Source organism: Carcharhinus amblyrhynchos, chromosome 12 (genome assembly GCF_965287045.1).
Source record: "Carcharhinus amblyrhynchos chromosome 12, sCarAmb.v2.hapA, whole genome shotgun sequence".
NCBI classification, from domain to species: domain Eukaryota; kingdom Metazoa; phylum Chordata; class Chondrichthyes; order Carcharhiniformes; family Carcharhinidae; genus Carcharhinus; species Carcharhinus amblyrhynchos.
Window position 1 is genome coordinate 30476995 of NC_137335.1, and position 19966 is coordinate 30496960.

General features: G+C 42.3%; 1 protein-coding gene across 3 annotated transcripts in view; it reads left to right on the forward strand.

Moving 5' to 3' along the window:
* Nucleotides 1-19966, forward strand: part of tulp4a (TUB like protein 4a) — a 378343-nt gene that overhangs the window by 160354 nt on the left and 198023 nt on the right. For all 3 annotated transcript variants that reach the window (XR_013888258.1, XR_013888259.1, XM_080200309.1), the window contains exon 4: nucleotides 328-508. Coding sequence is in view for 1 of the 3 variants with exons in the window: in XM_080200309.1 (XP_080056435.1) it covers nucleotides 328-508 (181 nt within the window). In the remaining 2 variants the exon portion in view is untranslated. The remainder of the gene's footprint in view (nucleotides 1-327; nucleotides 509-19966) is intronic.

A 19966-nucleotide genomic window follows, 5' to 3' on the forward strand; every position in this document is an offset into this window, starting at 1 on the left:
TTGCAAGTACAGTACCAGAGAGAATTTTGGACTCAATAACACTGTAGGGAACAACTACATTGCACCTGGATTGGCATAATGTCAAACTGGAAAATTTAGTAAAGGCAAAATAAATAACTGACAATTGATGGGGAGAACAACAATTTAATTCTTTTGAACCAAATCCATGTAAAGCCTTAATTAATGACTTAGGAATCCCATACTTACTCTTGAATCTTCAATTTCACTTCCATTGTTGCTTCAGTATTTTGTTTTTAGTGGCTTGATGTACAACAAAAAATTCTGGTTCTTTGGTATTTTGCTATCTGACTTTTATTTTTTTTGTAGGTATTGTTTGGTACAGCTGATGGACAAGTGATAGTCATGGACTGTCATGGACGTATGCTGGCTCATGTTTTACTTCATGAATCTGATGGTATCCTGGGAATGTCTTGGAATTATCCCAGTTTTCTTGTGGAGGACAGTAGCGAGAGTGACACAGACTCTGATGATTACTCACCACCACAAGGTACCTATTCATATGTCTAAGTTACTTACATAGAACGTTACAGCACAGTACAGGCCCTTCAGCCCTCAATGTTGTGCCAAGCTATGTCCAATCCCAGGATCAAGCTACCCCCTCCCTATAATTCCGGAGTGCTCCATGTGCCTATCCAATAACCTAAAGTGTCCGACTCCACTATCACAGCAGGCAGTCTATTCCACACCCCAACCACTCTGTGAGTGAAGAATCTACCTCGGACATCCCTCCTATATCTCCCACCATGAACTTTATAGTTATGCCCCCTAGTAACAGCTACATCCACCTGAGGATCCATTTACGGTTGGGAAATTCTAGAAGTAAAATCTTGATTTCTAAACATTTTACTGGTATTTTATTGTGTACTTGCTTTGACCCAGTATTTCCACTTTTTGTCCCAACTTTCCCTGTCATCATTCCTGATATGACCTGTCTCACCAGCATGACAGACCAATGTGGGTGGCAGAATAATGATTTGCAGTCAGGAAAGATTAGCCCTGGAAGTCATCAGCATTTATTATGAACTCTTAAAGTTTCATTGCTTTAGGTCGAACACAGGCAATGGAATCATCTGATATTACCACCACTTGCTCTCCCTCAGCTGATGGATCAGTGCTGTTCCTAGTTTATAACACTTGGAAGAAGCATTGAGAATAAAAAAGAATGTACTATAGAATATCTATCATCAATCTGCATCACTAATGACCAAGCTGACCAAGTCCTGCCAGACTGGACTTGCAGCAGGTGGTGAGAGAAACAACAGGAAAGAAGGACCTACTTGATTTGTTCTTGCCTATATCCTGTACTTTATATTGCTGGTGGGTTTAGACGTACTACCAGGATTTTTGAAGCTTGAGTTTGCTGAATTTGGTTTGCTTGTAGAATCATTGGCTTCCTCAGGTTTTACTGGGTGCTGAAAGATGGCACAATGTGAACACTGATCCATAAGCACACCACATCCTCATCACAGATCCAACAGCCCTTTCACCCAACTTCAACATGCCATGCCAACGTTGGACAGTCCTCAACAGTTTTTGCATTGGCCAATGTTTTTGTGCAGCACATCAGCACAAGTGGGGCTTTGCAGTGAACCCAGACTGCAGTTGTGACACACCTCAATCAATGATCCCTGCCAAAATTCAGTAGAGGGCTCGGAGAGCTCTGTTTAGCTACTGCAGAAGTTATAATCTGTCTTGGTGATTACTGCACATGCTAAAAAAACAAACCTATCTACCACCTGTTTATGACAACATTAGTAAGGGTGAACATCTCACAGTCCTTGTGAGACGAAGTCCCATTTTCACTTCGGTGGCAATCTCTATTGTGTGGTGTACAACTACCACCGTTTTAAATGAGATAGATTCAGTATAGATCAAGCAGGTCAAAATTGAGTATTCATACGATACTGTATACCATTAGCAACAGTAGAATTGCATTCAACCACAATGCATAACCTCAAGGCCCACCGTTTTGCTTACCACCAATTGCCACCAACCCGAGTCCAATAAGCAGTGTAGGAGCAGCACCAGGCATAAACTAAAAAAGAGATGATGGTGAAGCTACAAAACAGGGTTACAAGCTTGCTAAATAGCAATATGTAGTCAATATAGAACATAGAACACTACAGCACAAACAGGCCCTTTGGCCCACAAGTTGTGCCGATCATATCCATACCTACCAGGCCATAGAACTATCTGTAACTCCCAATCCCATTAAATCCCATGTACCCAACCAGAAGTCTTTTAAAAGACCCTAGCGAGTTCGCCTCTACCACCACCGACGGCAGCTGATTCCACTCACTCACCACCGTCTGAGTGAAAAACTTAACCCTAACATCTCCTCTGTACTTGCTCCCCAGCACCTTAAACCTATGTCCTCTCGTAGCGACCATTTCAGCCCTGGGAAATAGGGTGGATTCTCGGAGGCTATCTATTCTCTCAACATTTTATAAACCTCTTATCAGGTCGCCTGTCGATCTTCGTCTCTCCAGGGAAAAGAGACCTAGCTCCCTCAACCTATCTTCATAAGGCATGCCTCCCAATCCAGGCAACATCCTTGTAAATCTCCTCTGCACCCTCTCAATATCTTCCACATCCTTCCTGTAGTGAGGCAACCAGAACTGCGCACAGTACTCCAAGTGGGGTCTGACAAGGGTCTTATAAAGTTGCAGCATTACCTCCTGACTCCTAAACTCAATCCCTCGATTAATGAAGAACTAAGAAATCCCACATCCCACAATCAAAATTCTACATCATACCACATTGTGAATGGTGGTAGACAGTTAAAGAAGTAGGTGGAGGACAAGGCTCCCAGAACATTTAGATCTTCAATGATTGTGTTCACAGCATGTCATTGTAAAAAAAAAAGGCTGAAGCATTTATAATCATGTTCAGTCAGAAGTGCTGTGGCTGATCTATCTTGAGCTTTTTCTGAGGTCTCTTACCATCACAGATGCTAGCCTTCAATCAATTCAGTTCACTGCATGAAATATCTAGAAATAGTTGAAGGCAACAGATGCAGCAGAGGCTATGGGCTCAGATGACATTCTGGCTGTAGTATTAAAGACTTGTGCCTCAAAGCTAGATGTGCCCTTAGCCAAACCAGTCCAGTACAGTTATACCATTAATATTTACCACAATGCGTAAAATTATTCAGGCATAACCCCCCACAAAGAATGGATAAATCCAAACTAGGTAATTACCACTGCGCAGCCGACTTTATATTATTAGCACAATGATGGAAGGTATGATAGACATTGCTATCAAGCATAACTTAGCAACACCAGCTTGCCGATGCTCAGTTGGGATTTTTCCCAGGCCTTTCAGCTTCAGACTTCATTATGGCTGTGATGACCCAAAATTGTTAATCCAGGTGAGGTACCTCAATTCTTGTCACTGTCTGGCTGGAATACCCCCAAATTGTTATAATCTTGGATAAGGAGGGATAAACTGGTTCCTTGTCTTTATTCAACCCCTCTGTTAGCCGCAACAAAATTTAATCTGGAAACAATCCCTTTTCATGAGCACTTATCTCCCAGACCCACTAGTTAGATTTTTAAAGGAGCCAATTTAACATGCTTTTTTAAGTTGAGGATAGAATGAGTTTATTAATTATTAAAGGCAAGAAAATGGTAAAATACATGCATTTATGTTCATGCAGATGAGAAGGGAGAATTTTAAGTAAATATTTGAAAAGCCAAATAGAACATTCTTGACTAATGAAGAGTAGATGATTGAGCCGTTGCAATTTGAGATTGTAACTGAGTTGACTTCAGTAGGTTTTATAATTCCAGGTTTCTGTGCAAAGAACAAAGAAAACTACAGCACAGGAACAGGCCCTTTGCCTCTCCAAGTCTGCACTGACCTTGATGCCCGACTGAGCTAAAACTCCCTATCCTTCCCAGGACCACATCCAGCTATTCTCAACCTATTCACATATTTGTCAAGACGCCCCTTAAAACTCACTATCGTATCTGCTTCCACTACCTCCCCTGGCAGCAAGTTCCAGGCACCCACCACCCTCTGTGTTTAAAAAAAACTTGCCTTGTGCATCTCCTTTAAACCTTGTAGTTTGGTTGAGAAACTTCCCAGTTCTCTTTTCAGCAATGGCCCTTGCAGACTTTCACAATTAGACAGAGAGAGAAATGGAGATTTACCTGCAAAAATGGCTATTTACAGTGTGCTCAGCGTCATTGCTGGCTTTTATTTCTGTCAAATCTCCAGCACTTGCTCTTAGAGTGCACACACTGACAGAGAACCTGAGGCAGCTTTTCAGTTAGTTTTTAAATAATTCTTTGTATATTTCAATTGGAAAGGCAAATTTGGGCATTATTTGGGGAATCTCTTGATAAAATGGCTATTTTGTCCCATTGTCCCCACCAGAAATGGTAATAAGTGTCTGGTAACAGGATGTGGTTACGTTGTCTCTTAACTAATCCCCTGCCGTTATTCAGACAGTGACCTTTTGTGTCCGTTTTTAAATTAAAACTCAGTAAACATTATGCCCTTGTTCAAAAATGGTTGAAATAATAAGCCCAGTAAGGGGTAGATGGTGACACATTGATATTGTTGCTGAATTAGTAATCCAGAGACCCAGGGTAATGCTCTGGGGACCCTAGTTAATAAAAACATAGAAAATCGGAATAGGAGTAGGCCATTCAGCCCTTTTGAGCCTGCTGTAGCATTCAGTATGAATATGGCTCATCATCCAGCTAATAGCCTGATCCTGCCTCCTCCCCCTCCCCCATAACCTTTGATCCCTTTTGCCCCAAGAGCTATAGCTAACTCCTTCTTGAAAACATACAATGTTTTGGCCACAAGTGCTTTTTGTGATAGCGAATTCCACAGACTTTGCACTCTCTGGGTGAAGAAATGTCTCCTCATTTCAGTCCTGAAAGGTTCATCCCTTATCCTTAGACTATGACCCCTGGTCTAGAGTCCCACCCCTCCACCCCTCTCACCATCAGGAACATTCTTTCTGCATCTACCCTGTCTAGCTCTGTTAGAATTGTATAGGTTCCTATGAGATCATCCCCCCCTCATTCTTCTAAACTCCAGCAAATACAATCCTAATCGAATCAAAGTCTCCTCATATATCAGTCTCACCACCCTAGGAAGTAGTCTGGTAAATCTTCAATCTACTCCCTCCACAGCAAGAACATCCTTTCTCAGATAAGGAGACCAAACCTGTACACACTATTCCAGCTGTAGCCTCACTAAGGCCCTATATAATTGCATCAAGACATTCCTGCCCTGCTGGTTAGGTGAACTGGCCATGCTAAATTCTCTTTCAGTGTGCCTGAACAGGCACCAGAATGTGGCAACTAGGGGATTTTCACAGTAATTTAGTTGCAGTGTTAATGTAAGCTTACTTGTGACATTAATAAATAAACTTAAAACTTTATCCCTCCATTGTGCTACAGAGCCAATTGTGGCTGTTGCTGTTTTCCCTTGAGAGATCATTCCCTTCAATCTTTGATCCTATTGTTGATTTTCCCCAACCATTTGGGTGGCATAGCGGCCTTGCTGCCTCACAGTGCCAGGGACCCTGATTCAATTCCGGTCTTGGGTCACTGTGTGGAGTTTTCATGTTCTGCCCGTGCCTGCACGGGTGCTCCAGTTTCCTCCCACATCCAAAGATATGCAGGTTAGGGAGATTGGCCACACTAAATTGACCCTAGTGACAGGAATTAGCAGGGTGGGGTTATGGGAATAGGGCCTGCATGGGATTGTGTTTGTTGTAGACTTATTGGGCTGAAGGGCCTCCTTCTACACTGTAGGGATTTTATGAATGCCACAAGGAAGACTTAGTTGAGACTGAGTTGCCTGATTGTTTCTATGCTACTATACCAAGTGAGAATGATGTAGAATTATTTCGAAGAAAAGAAGTTCCAAATCATACTTCTAGGGACAAGCACAGCCAAATTCCAGAACATCATATTCAACCAAAGAGGAAAAGACATCCTGCTGATCGGCTTTCTCATTGACTGTGTATAATGATTAATGATCCATAGTATTGTGTCTAGAGTATTACTACTGATCCTATGTATAACGTTGTAGTAATTTGTTGTATACAAATAAGGGAAAAAGGATGTTATATACATAAAAGGATAGCAGGTTGCTTTAACAGCTAATCACATGATTTGTTGATGTCAGTACAGGGTTTACAGAGACCATTGATTTACTTTCAATTTTGTAGTCTGTGCAGAGTAGCGAACAGTCATACAATAAACCTGTTGTATGTTGGTTTCAATGTACGTGTGTAAACCACATTTTTTTTTCTTTTGAAACTGACACACCTAGCAAAATTAGGACGTTACAGTATCCAATTTTGTTGTTTACCAGGATGACATCCTAGCGTACAGCAATAATTGGCAAAACCACATACAGCAACTGGAAGCCCTCTTCCAGTCAACTAATTTATTGGTCAGTCTCACAAAAAGCAAGTTCACTAAGGCTATAATAAAATGCAATATCTAGAACACACAGTGGGTCATGGGCAGATACTACCCAGGGCTACCAAGGTAAAAGCCACAGACTAGTTCCCTATTCCCATTCAGGCTGGCGATCATGCAGTTCTTATTTCTTTGGCAAAGTTGTAACAAGCTTTATCACAGTAGCTGACCCGCTCACAGGCCTACTTCAGATAAAACAACATTAATCATAGAATCCTTACATTGAATGCTCCTCTTCTGTACTGTATCAAGTCTGCACCGACTCTCCGACAGAGCATTTTACTCAGGCCCTATCCCCATAAACCCACTTATTTATCCTGCTAATCCCCCTAACCTACATATCTTTGAACTATGGGCAGAAACCAGAGCACCTGGAGAAAACTCGTGCCTCAAGATAAAGGGGAGGCGGTTTAGAACGGAGTTGAGGAGGAACTTCTTCACTCAAAGGGTGGTGAATCTCTGGAATTCTCTGCCCGTTGAAGTGATGGAGGCTGCCTCGCTAAATATTTTTAAGAAGCGGGTTGATGGGTTCTTGATAAAAGAGGGGATTAAGGGTTATGGGGAGAGGGCGGGAAAGTGGAACTGAGCCACGACAGATCAGCCATGATCTTATTGAATGGCGGGGCAGGCTCGAAGGGCTAGATGGCCTACTCCTGCTCCTATTTCTTATGTTCTTATGTTCTTATGACATGGGAGAATGTGCAAACTCCACACGGACAGTACCCAAGGCTGGAATTGAACTCGGATCCCTGGCACTGAGAAGCAGCAGTGCTAACCATTGTGCAACTGTGCCATCCTATGATGTCATCAAACTATTTCATCTGCAGTTTGAACTGTGTAAGAAATTGGACTGTTTTTGCTAAAATTATGGCTGGTACCCATTTCTTATTTATGGCATAATTACATGTTGACACTCAATCTCCTTCTTGAAATGAGCATTATTTTACTCTCTCTTCTCATCTAACAACCTGAGATTGTTGTTGATGCATTTCTATCTCTCACGTTATGTGCTAACACTCAATCTCCTCCTTGAAATGAGCATTATTTTGCACCTCTTACCTAGGAGGTAATAACAAATCCAATGTAGTTCTCGTCTTGCTCTTTTAAGAGTAGTAGTCACCTTGGATAACCATGAGTAATGATTCTATAAGATGCCAAAAAGCTATTCACATGATGTTATGAAGGGGGAGGTTGATCCCCTCTCTGAGACTAACACCTAACCATTAAAACAAGAGTATCTAGCCTCATAAAATTGTGTGAGAAATAGTATGATCTGCTCTTCAGCAACTTTTAGTGCTGAAATCAAAATAACTACCTGAGACACTCTCTGTGAAATCAACAAGTGACACTTCATTTCTCTCACCAACATTGAACAGGGTAACTAAACTATTAACTCACTGAATAAAGCACTATTCGGAGAGTCACAGAGGTTTGCAGCGTGGAAACAGGCCCTTTAGCCCAACTTGTCCATGCGCACTTTTTTTAAAACCCCTAAGCTAGTCCCAGTTGGCGCATTTGGCCCATATTCTTATATACCCATCTTACCCATGTAATTATCTAAATGCTTTTTAAAAGAAAAAATTGTACCTGCCTCTCCTACTACCTCTGGCAGCTTGTTCCAGACACTTACCACCCTCTGTGTGAAAAAACTGCTCCACTGGACCCTTTTGTATCTCATCCCTCTCACTTTAAACCTATGCCCTCTAGTTTTAGACTCCTCTATCTTTGGGAAAATATATTGACTAGCTGATCTGTGCCACTCATTATTTTTATAGACCTCTATAAGCTCAACCCTCAGCCTTCTGTGCTCCAGAGGAAAAAGTCCCAGTCTATCCAGCCTCTCCTTATAACTCAAACTATCAAGGCCCAGTATTATCCTAGTAAATCTTTTCTGCACTCTTTCTAGTTTAATAATATCCTTTCTATAATAGGGTGACCAGATCTGTACACATTATTCTAAGTGTGGCCTTAGAACTTGTACAACTTCAAGACGTCCCAACTCCTGTATTCAATGTTCTGACTAATGAAACCAAGCATGCTAAATGCCTTCTTCAGGTATGAACTGAATCATCTGATTTCATGACCGTTATGATGGGATAGCCCAGTTGCTCATTGTAACTGGCTCTAACACATCAGTGTTAACAAGTTGTACTAATTCTTCTTCAACCATGGGACAATTTGCATCCGGCATTGCTCTCATTTTGGAGCTTTTCAGTCACTATTAGACTTTATCTTAGTTTCACTCATACTCCCTTAATTGAGCCAAGTGTCTGTTTGAACTTCCTCTTGTATTGATACAAAACGTGTTATAGATCTGTTTTGGCATTCACCAATCTATTGCCAGCACTTGAGTTAAGTTGATCTTCTCCCTGATCCTGAATAGAACTGGAAAATTACCACAGACTACATGGAGTGGCAGCTCCATCATTTGCCCAGTCAACTCTATGTTGACCATGATGTAATCTTTTAATGGCATGATCTCTTCTGTGTATGTCTTTAAAATTGCATCAACTGGTTTTAAAGGAAGATGTTTCAGCTTTTGGTGGTATGTAGTCTCAGGATTTAAAGATGCAGCGCCAGTTCCAACTTCCTAATAGGCTGTCCACTTAACTTTGCAATCTCCCAGAATCTATATGATTTATCCTGTATGTATGAGGCATTCAGTTGGAGTTCTTCATCATATTTCTGGACATTATCCTCTTCACAGTGGTAATTCTTCCATGTTGCAAATTCTTTTTGTAGATGCAACTTGTTCTTCTTGAAAATACCCAGATTCTTTTTCTGAATATTCCTCTCGAGGGAAGCTGGTCTATTCCAACAAATCTTTGCAATGTGACCCACTTTGTCACAATTCTTGCATTGACTATTCTTGCTCTGGCATTCATTCACTATTCCATTTTGGCATATCTGTCACATGTTTGTTGCTGTTTTGACTTCTTATGGGCAGTTCCTAACTTGTGGATTTGCATTCCTGCACCAAATTGTGAAGCCTCTTTAGCAGCCCATTTAATTAACACTGCAATTTCTCCTGCCGTTTTTAAAGTCAAAGCACGTTCAGTAAGCAATCTTCTTTGGATAGTGTCATTTCGGAGACAACAAATGAGACAGTCTTGAAGAGTATCTTCTAATGACCCACACAGTATCGTGCCAGTCTTTTTAAGGTTGCCATAAACTGAGCAATGCTATTGCTTTCCACTTGATTCCTTTGATGGAACCTGAACAGTTCTGTAATGATCAGTGGCTTTGGAGAGTAATATTCTTGAAGGATCTTTGTCAAGTCTTCATAAGATTTGATTCCTGGCTTCATTGGATGAACCACGTTCCTGTGCAAATTAAAGATTTTACATGATAAGAAAAGCTGGTACAAGCAATTCGTTTGCAATTTTATTCACTTGTACAAAGTACAGAAAATGCTCTGCATAGACACTACACGATTCATTTCCTTTAATTATAGTGCCCTTGGATTTGTCTGTGTGGGTTTCCTTTGGGTGCTCCAGTTTCCTCCCACAGTCCAAATCCGTACAGGTTAGGTGGACTGGCATGTTAAGTTGCCCTTAATGCCAGGAAGATGAGCAAGGTAAATGTGTGGGTTACAGTTCGTCTTGCAGGCACTAGCGACTTGAGACTACTCGGTACATGTTTTTGTACTGTTTCCCTAGTACTGCCTTTTTTACCTGGAGACAGTTGACTTGATGAGTTTTTTTTTTAAATGACCCCAGATCTTCTGATCTGCTCCCAGAACCTTCCTGGATCATCCCTCATTCCTCATTTCAGATACACCAGATACTGCTTGGACTCTCACCCTTCTCTGATTGGAAAAAAAACCCTCTTTTAAAACCACACAGGGAGCTTTTTAGAACAAGAACAGTACAGCACAGGAACAGGCCCTTTGGTCTACACTGAAACTTGCTGCTTTTCCGAACTAAGAACCTTTTACCTCTACTTGATCCGCATCCCTCTATTCCCTGCCTATTCATGTATCTGTCAAGATGCCTCTTAAACATTGGTATTGTATCTGTTTCTACCATCTCTTCTGGCAGCACATTCCATGTACTGATTACCCTCTGTGTGGGAAAAAAAAACTTGCCCCTTATATCTGCTTTAAACTTTACCCCTTTCACCTTAAACCTATGACCCCTACTAATTGACATTTCTATCGTGGGGAAAAATCTTCGACTGTTCATTCTATCCATGCCCTTCATTATTTTGTAAACTTCTATCAAGTTGCCCTCAGCCTCCAACATTCAAGTGAAAACAAACCAAGTTTGTCCAATCTCTCCTCGTAGCTAATTCCACCAAACCAGACAACTTCCTGGTAAATCTGTAGAATCATAAAATCCCTACAGTGCAAAAAGAAGTCATTTGGCTCATTGAGCCTGCACCAAAAGCAATACCACCCAGGCCCTATCCCTGTAACCCACACATTTACCTTGCTCATCTTCCTGGCATTAAGGGCAACTTAACATGCCAGTCCACCTAACCTGTACGGATTTGGACTGTGGGAGGAAACTGGAGCATCCAAAGGAAACCCACACAGACACAGGGAGAACGTGCAAACTCCACACAGACAGTGACCCAAGGCCGGAATTGGACCTGGTTCCCTGACACAATGAGGCAGTAGTGTTAACAACTGTGCCATCCTTTCGAAAGCTTCCACATCCTTCTGGTAGTATGGTGACTAGAACTGTGTGCAGTATTCAAAATGTAGCCTAACTAAAGTTCTGTGCAGCTGCAACATGACTTGCCAATTTTTATACCCTATATCCCAGGCAATGAAAGCCAGCACGCCATATGCCTTCTTGATGAGCTTATAAGAACATAAGAAATAGGAGCAGGAGTAGGCCATCTAGCCCCTCGAGCCTGCCCCGCCATACAATAAGATCATGGCTGATCTATATGCTTACGTTGCCATTTTCAGGGAACTTAATTGTCTTCCTGCACTGGGATTTTAATTTTTTAACATGTTGAGAGGTATAGATAGGGTGGATTCTCGGAGGCTATTTCCCAGGGCTGAAATGGTTGCTACGAGAGGACACAGGTTTGAGGTGCTGGGGAACAGGTACAGAGGAGATGTCAGGGGTACGTTATTCACTCAGGATGGTGAGTGGGTGGAATTGGCTGCCGTCGGTGATGGTAGAGGCAAACTCGCTGGGGTCTTTTAAAAGACTTCTGGATGAATACATGGGACTTAATGGGATTGAGAGTTACTAACCCTGTAACGTCATGTATTTACCCCACTAATACCCCCCCAACCACAGTGACTCAGTGGTTAGCATTGCTGCCTCAGTACCAGGGACCCGGGTTTGATTCCCAGCTCGGGTCACTGTCTGTATGGAGTTTGCATGTTCTCCCTGTGTTTGTGTTGGTTTTATCTGGGTACCCCGGTTTCCTCCCACAGTCCAAAAGACGTGCTGGTTAGGTGCATTTGCCATGCTAAATTCTCCCTCAGTGTACCCAAACAGCTGCTGGAGTGTGGTAACTAGAGGATTTTCACATTAGCCTCATTGCAGCATTAATGTAAGCCTATTTGTGACACTAATAAATAAACTACCCTACACATCCTGGGACACTAAAGGACAATTTAGCATGGCCAATCCACCTAACTAGCACATCTTTGCTCTCTGGGAGCACTTGGAGGAAATCCATGGAGACATTAGGAGAATGTGTGAACTCCACACAGTCACCCAAGGCTGGAATCGAACCTGGATCCCTGGTGCTGTGAGATAGCAGTGTTCGCCACAGGTAAAGGCGGCTTCTACCTCTGTCATCAAACTTCGGGTTTAATTGAGCAAACCAGTTTACCTCAACCCTTAAGTCTGATCTAGTAACATCTTCAAGGGATATTGCAGGAATCCTGCCCCTTTATTCAAGCTGTTTTAGTTGAAACTCTCTTTCTTCTTTCTCTTTTCTCTTCCCCTTTGCTTTTCTCTCTCCTAAAATTTTCTCCCCTTTGTTTTTCTCTTTCCTCTTCCCTTTGTGCCCTTTCCTGAAATTCATTTTCCTTATCTCTGTCCTAATATTCTAATTTCCATTTCTCCAATTTTAATCTCTACTGCAGTACTTTTGCTTCATCATCCTCAATTTCTGCAAACCATTGATTCTCTGACTTTCAGCTGAAATTCTAAACCCATGTACCTTGCTAACTCTTTTAAACTGAGGAACAGATCTTTTAAATCCTCAGAAGTAAATTTCTCAGGTACTGCTAGAAAAGTACTGTTATCAAAAGTGATATTTTTAATAGTAGTAACATTACTGACTCAAGAAAGGCTTTCTGCAGTTTCTTGATATTGGTTTGAAGGAAAATTTACTTTCCCCACTCTAATTCTGTTGTACTGGAGAATTTCTTGTTTCCCGAGTTGTGATAATTAAACTTAACGTTTGCTTTCCTAAAAATCAACTAGTTTTTATTATCACAAAACTGCATGCAGTATATGGCCGCATCTTGGAAACAGAGAGCAGTCCGCACTAACTGCTGAATCTATCCCAAGACTGTGCCCACTACAAGGATCAATTCAATAATTATACATTTTCTTATCAGCTTACATGATGTTAGTAATACAAGCAGTGGTACATTGAACAAAACAAATTCTGTGACTCCCTTATCCCTGACCTTATCTAATGTCTCGTATGTTATCTCACGGTATATGGAGTCAACCGTGTAAAGACAGGCTTTCCTGGTGTTAATCATGTCTCATTCATGCTGTGCGAAGTCAACCTTATCAAAACAAACTGAGGCCAAGCATTTGGCCTTCACTGGTTGTAGTCATTTCTTTGTTCAGAGTCAGTCAGCTTTACAGGGGTCTGGCATTTTGAAATGGCTTGGTCTGCTGTGCTTAATTCATACTAAATACTTGACCATTTTTCCCTTCATGCCACTGCTTCATTCGTACACTATTACAATTTGATCATTTTGCCTGTGGGAACAAATTCCAGACTACGAGTCCTGGATGACGAGCCCCCAATTTGTTACCTCACCCCAAGTGAGGTTATCCAAAGTTGTTGATCTGAGTAAGAGCCCTGGATTTGTCATGGCTGGAATATCTGCAACTTGTTATAATCTAAGATGAGGATGGATGAACTGGCTCCCTGTCTTTATTTGCTTTTCTGCTGATTGCAACAAAATTTAATCTAAAAAAGATCCCTTTTCACAGGTACTGTTCTCTCAGACTCATTAGTTAGGTTTTAAAAGGAGCCAATTTTATCAGTTTTTTTCAAGTTAGAGAGTGAATTCATTAATTACTAAAGGCGAGAACATGGTAAAACACATGCATGTAGATTATAAGGGATAATTGAGTTCAAAGTAAAGGAATATTATTTAAAAAATGTATAGAACAGCCTTTGACTCGCGAAGAGTAGATGATTAAGTCCTGCGGTCATTGTGATTTGCAATTCCAGTTGAGTTGACTTCAGGAAACAAACATCAATTTCGATGTTCCGGTTTAGTTAAGGCAAATAATTGAAAGTAAGGGTTCTGTAGTTTGGCGGAGAAGCTTCCCAGCTCTTTTTTCAGCTGCGGTCTTTACTGACTTGGCTGACTTCCACAGTCAGACAAATTGAGATATACCTGCAAAATGACTGTTTGCAGGGGTCTGAGAGTGTGTTTATTGACTTTTATTTGTATGTCAAACTTCCAGCACTTGTTCTCTCGGACTGCATGCACTGGCAGGCAACAATGGGTAGCTTTTCATCTGGATTTTGAAAAAATATATAGTCTTACTGAAGTTTTCTCACCATTTTAACAAGAACACAACAAACCCTCAAGGATTGGTACAGTACATGTAATCATTTTCCCATGTATTGTGCACAGTTTTGGTCACCCTGTTATAGGAAAGACATTGATAAACTGGAAAGAATGAAAAGAATATGTACGAGGATATTGCCAGGACTAGTGAGCCTAAGTTACAGGGGGAGATTGGCCAGGCAAGGACTTTAATCCGTGGAACATAGAAGAATGAGGATGACCTTACTGAAGTATATAAAATCATGAGGAGCATAAATAGGATGAACAAATATCGCATTTTTCCCATTTAAGAAGAATTGAAAACTAGAGGGCAAAAGTTTAAGGTGAGAGAGGAAAGATTTAAAAAAGACCTGAGGAGCAACTTCCGTGTATATGGAATGAGCTACCAATGAAAGTGTTTGAGGCAGATACAATAGCAACACTTAAAAAGCATTTGGATAAGTACGTGGGATGGAAAAGTATGAGAAGGATATGGGCTAAACGCAAGCATTTGGCACTAACTGGGAGTGCAGCATGGACAGGTTGGGCTGAAGGGCCTGGTTATATGCCATATTGCTATATGACTCTGTATACAGAAAAGACCAGCAGACATCTTTGTAATTGGTTTGGAATAACAGTTAGAACATAGGAGCAGGAGCAGGAGCAGGCTCGAGGAGCTGGCTCCTTGAGCCTGCTGCGCCATTCAATAAGATCATGGCTGATCTGTTCGTGGACTCAGCTCCACTTATTTGCCCACTCGCCATATCCCTTAATTCCTTTACTATTCAAAAATCTATCTATATTTGCCTTAAAAGCATTCAACGAGGTAGTCTCAATTGCTTCTTTGGACAGGGAATTCCAGAGACTGACAACCCTTTGGGTGAAGAGGTTGCTCCTCAATTCAGTTCTAGATCTGCTTCCCCTTATTTTGAGGCTGTGCCCCATTGTTCTAGTTTCACCCTATAGTGGAAACAACCACCTTGCCTTCCCTTCATAATTTTATATGTTTTTATAAGATCCCCCTCATTCTTCTAAATTCCAAAGAGTATACAAAGAACAAAGAAAAGTACAGCACAGGAACAGGCCCTTCTGCCCTCCAAGTCTGCACTAATCATGATACCTTGCCTAAACTAAAACCATATGCACTTTTGGAGTCCATATCCTTCCAAACCCATCCTATTCATATATTTGTGTAGTTGCCCCTTAAATGCTGCATTTGTACCTGCTCCCACCATCTCCACAGGCAGTGTGTTCCAGACATTCACCACCCTCTATGTAAAAAAAAAACTGCCTCGCACATTCCTTCTAAACTTTTCCTCATGTACCTTAAACCTATGTCCCCTAGTACTTGACTTTTCTACCCTACAAAAGAGCATCTGACTATCCACTCTGTCCATGCTACTCATAATCTTGTAGGCCTCTGTCAGGTCACTTCTCAAACCCTGTCATTCCAGTGAGAACAAACCGAGTTTATCCAACCTCACCTCATAGCCAATACCCTCCAGACCAGGCAACATCCTGGTGAACCTCTTCTGTATCTTCTCCAAAGCATCCACATTCTTCTGATAATGTGGCGACCAGAATTACACACAGTATTCTAAATGAGGCCTAACTAAGGTTCTGTACACCTGCAGCATGATCTGCCAATTTTTATACTCAATGCCCCGATCAATGAAGGCAAGCATGCCAAATGAGTCCTTGGGTTCATGTCACACTATCTGAAACCCCCATGACTTGCCTGGGCTTGCAAAATCTCACTAACTGCCCTGGCTGGAGACAATACACACCTCTTTAACCTTTGCTTTACCCTCTCTCCACTCTCATTGTCTATATCTTTAAGTCTTGATTACCTGTAAAGACTCGCATTCCAACCCTTATCTTGAAAATTGAGTTTGTGTCTTTATATGCCCTGTTTGTGAACATAACTCCTCACTCACCTGAAGAAGAAGTGACACTCCAAAAGCTTGTGCTACCAAATAAACCTGTTAGACTTTAACCTGGTGTTGAGAGACTTCTTACTTGACGATCTTATCCACCTGCGTTGCCACTTTCAGTGATCGGTGGACATGTGCGCCCAGATCTCTCTGCTGTCAATATTCCTAAGGGTTCTACCATTTACTGTATAATCCCTATATTTTGACCTTCCAAAATGCATTATCTCACACTTGTCTGGATTAAACTCTGCCATTTCCTGTCCAAGTCTCCAATTGGTCTATATTTTGCTATATTCTCTGACAATCCTCTTTGCTATCCATAACTCCAATTTTTGTGTCGTCTGCAAACTTACTAATCAGACTAGCTACCTTTTCTTTCAAATCGTTTATATATACTACGACCAACAAAGGTCCCAGAACTGATCCCTTGGAACACTGCTAGTCACAGCCTTCCATTCAGAAAAGCACCTCACTATTGCTACCCTCTGTCTCTATGGCCAAGCCAGTTCTGTATCCACCTTGCCAGTTCTCCTCTGATCCCATGTGACTTCACCTTTCGTACCAGTCTACCATGAGGTACCTTATCAAAGGCTTTACTGAAGTCCATGTATACAACATCCACTGCCTTTCCCTCATCTACCATCATCATCACTTCCTCAAAAAACTATATCAAGTTAGTGAGGCAGGACCTCCGCTTCACAAAACCATGCAGTCTACAAATAAGTCAATTTGGAAAGGGTCCAGAGGAGGTTCATATGAATGATCCCTGGAATGAAGAACTTGTTATAGGAGGAAGGGTTGAGGACTCTGGGTCTGTACTCATTGGAGTTTAGAAGGATGAGGAGGGATCTTTTTGAAACATGCAGGATATTGCGAGGCCTGGATAGAGTGGACATGGAGAGGATGTTTCCACTAGTAGGAAAAAATAGAACCAGAGGGCATAACCTCAGGCTAAAGGGACGATCCTTTAAAACAGAGATGAGGAGGAATTTCTTCAGCCAGAGAGTGGTGAACCTGTGGAACTCTTTGCTGCAGAAGGCTGTGGAGGCCAAGTCATTGAGTGTCTTTAAGACAGAAATAGATAGGTTCTTGATTGATAAGGAGATCAGGGGTTATGGGGAAAAGGCAGAAGAGTGGGGGTGAGAATAAAAATCAACCATGATTGAATGGCGGAGCAGACTTGATGGGCCAAGTTGCCAAATTCTGCTCCTATGTCTTATGGTTTCCAAATGTGAGTAAATCCTGCCCCTGAGAATCTTTTCCAATAATTTCCCGACCACTGACATAAGGCTTACTGGCCTATAATTTTCTGGATTATCACTGCTGCCCTTCTTAAACAATGGAACAACATTGGCTATCGTCCAGTCCTCTGAAACTTCACCTGTGGCCAGTGAGGATACAAAGATTTCAGTCAAGGCTCCAGCAATTTCTGCCCCTGATTCATAGAATCCCTATGGTGCAGAAGGAGGCCATTCAGCCCATCGAGTCTGCATCTTCCACTAACCCACCCAAGCCTTCTTTCCTCCAACCCCACATATTTACTCTGCCACCAGGGTCAATTTAGCATGGCCAATCAACCTAACCTGCACATCTTTGGACTGTGCAAGGAAACTGGACACCCAGAGGAAACCCACATGGACACAGGGAGAATGTGCAAACTCCACACAGCCAGTGACCGAGCTCAGAATTGAACCCGGGTCCCTGGTGCTGAGAGGCATCAGTGCTAACCACTGTGCCACTGTGCTGCCCTCAGTATTCTCGGGTAGATCCCATCAGACCCTGGAAAGTTATCCACTTTAATGCTTTTAAAGACATCCAATACCTCCTTTTTGATTTTGACATGATCCAGAATATCTACACACCCCACCCTAGGCTCCTCATCCATCAATTCCCCCTCTTTGGTGAATTTTGAACAAAGAACGAAGAAAATTACAGCACAGGAACAGGCCCTACCGCCCTCCAAGTCTGCACTGAGCATGCTGCCCGACTCAACTGAAACCCCCTATCCTTCCAGGGACCATATCCCTCTCTTCCCATCCTACTCATGTGCTTGTCAAGACACCCCTTATAAGTCACTACCACATCCGCTTCCTCTACTTCCCCTGGCAACGAGTTCCAGGCATCCACTATTCTCTGTATAAAAAAATCTGTCTTGTACATCTCCTTTAAACCTTGTCCCTCACACTTTAAACTTATGCTCCCTAGTAATTGACTCTTCAACCCTGGGAAAAGGCTTCTGACTAGTCCATGCCTCTTATAATCTTATAGACCTCTATCAAGTTTCTCCTCAACCTGCGTTGTTCCAGTGAGAACAAACCAAGTTTCTCCTACCTCTCCTCATAGCTAATGCCCTCCATACCAGGCAACATCCTGTTAAATCATTTCTGTACCCTCTCCAAAGCCTCCACATTCTTCTGATAGTGTGGTGACCAGAATTGAACACTGTATTGCAACTGCTCCCCATCAGGGAGTTAGGGTGGAAGCTTAGGGCTAAAACAAACAGAGTTGTTATCTCTGGTTTGTTACCTGTGCCACGGGGTAGCATGGAGAAGAATAGAGAGAGAGAACATTTCAACTCGTGGCTAAAGGGATGGTGCAGGAGGGAGGGTTTCAGATACTTGGACAATTGGGGTTCATTCTGGGGTAGGTGGGACCTCTACAAAAGGGATGGTCTGCACCTGAACCAGAGGGGTACTAATATCTTGGGGGGGAAAATTTGCCAATGCTTATTCGGGGGGGGTTTAAACTGATTCAGAGGGGGGATGGGAACCTGAATTGTAGCTCCAATGTACAGGAGGATGAGAATAGGGAGGTCATGGATAAGGTTTCTAAGTCGCAGCAGAGTATTTATTGGCAGGCAGGAGGGTGGTTCGAAGTGTGTATACTTTAATGCGAGCAGCATACGCAATAAGGTGGATGAACTTGCAGACTGGATTGGTGCCTGGGACTTCGATGTTGTGGCCATTTCAGAGACGTGGATAGAGCAGGGACAGGAATGGTTGTTGCAGGTTCCGGGGTTCAGATGTTTCAGTCAGAGCAGAGAAGGTGGTAGAAGAGGGGGAGGCATGGCATTGTCAGTCAAGGACTGTATTACGGTGGCAGAAAGGACATTTGATGTGGACCTGTCCATTGAGGCAGTATGGGCTGAGATTAGAAACAAGAAAGGAGAGGTCACCCTGCTGGGAGTTTTTTATAGGCCTCCAAAAAAGTTTCAGAGATGTAGAGGAAAGGATTGCAAAGATGATCCTGGATAGGTGCGAAAGTAACAGGGTAGTTGTTATGGGGGTCTTTAACTTTACAAATATCGATTGAAAAAGCTATAGTTCAAGCACATTAGAGGGGTCAGTTTTTGTCCAATGTGTGCAGGAAGGTTTCCTGACACAGTATGTAGATAGGCCAACGAAAGGTGAAGCTACATTAGATTTGGTACTGGGTAAGCAACCAGACCAGGTGTTAGACTTGGAGGTGGGTGAGCACTTTGGTGATAGTGACCACAATTCGGTAACGTTTACCTTAGTGATGGAAAGGGACGGGTATATACTGAAGGGCAGAAATTATAGCTGGGGGAAAGGTAGTTATGAGGCTATTAGGTGAAATTTAGGATACATAGGTTGGAGTAGGAAACTGCAGGGGCTGGGAACAACTGAAATGTGGAACTTATTCAAGGAGCAGCTACTGCGAGTCCTTGATAAATACGTACCTGCCAGGCAGGGAGGAAGTGGTCAAGCGAGGGAACCGTGGCGTACTGAAGAAGTTGAATCTCTGGTGAAGAGGAAGAAGGAGGCTTATGTAAAGGTGAGACGTGAAGGCTCAGTTAGGGCACTGGAGAGTTACAAATT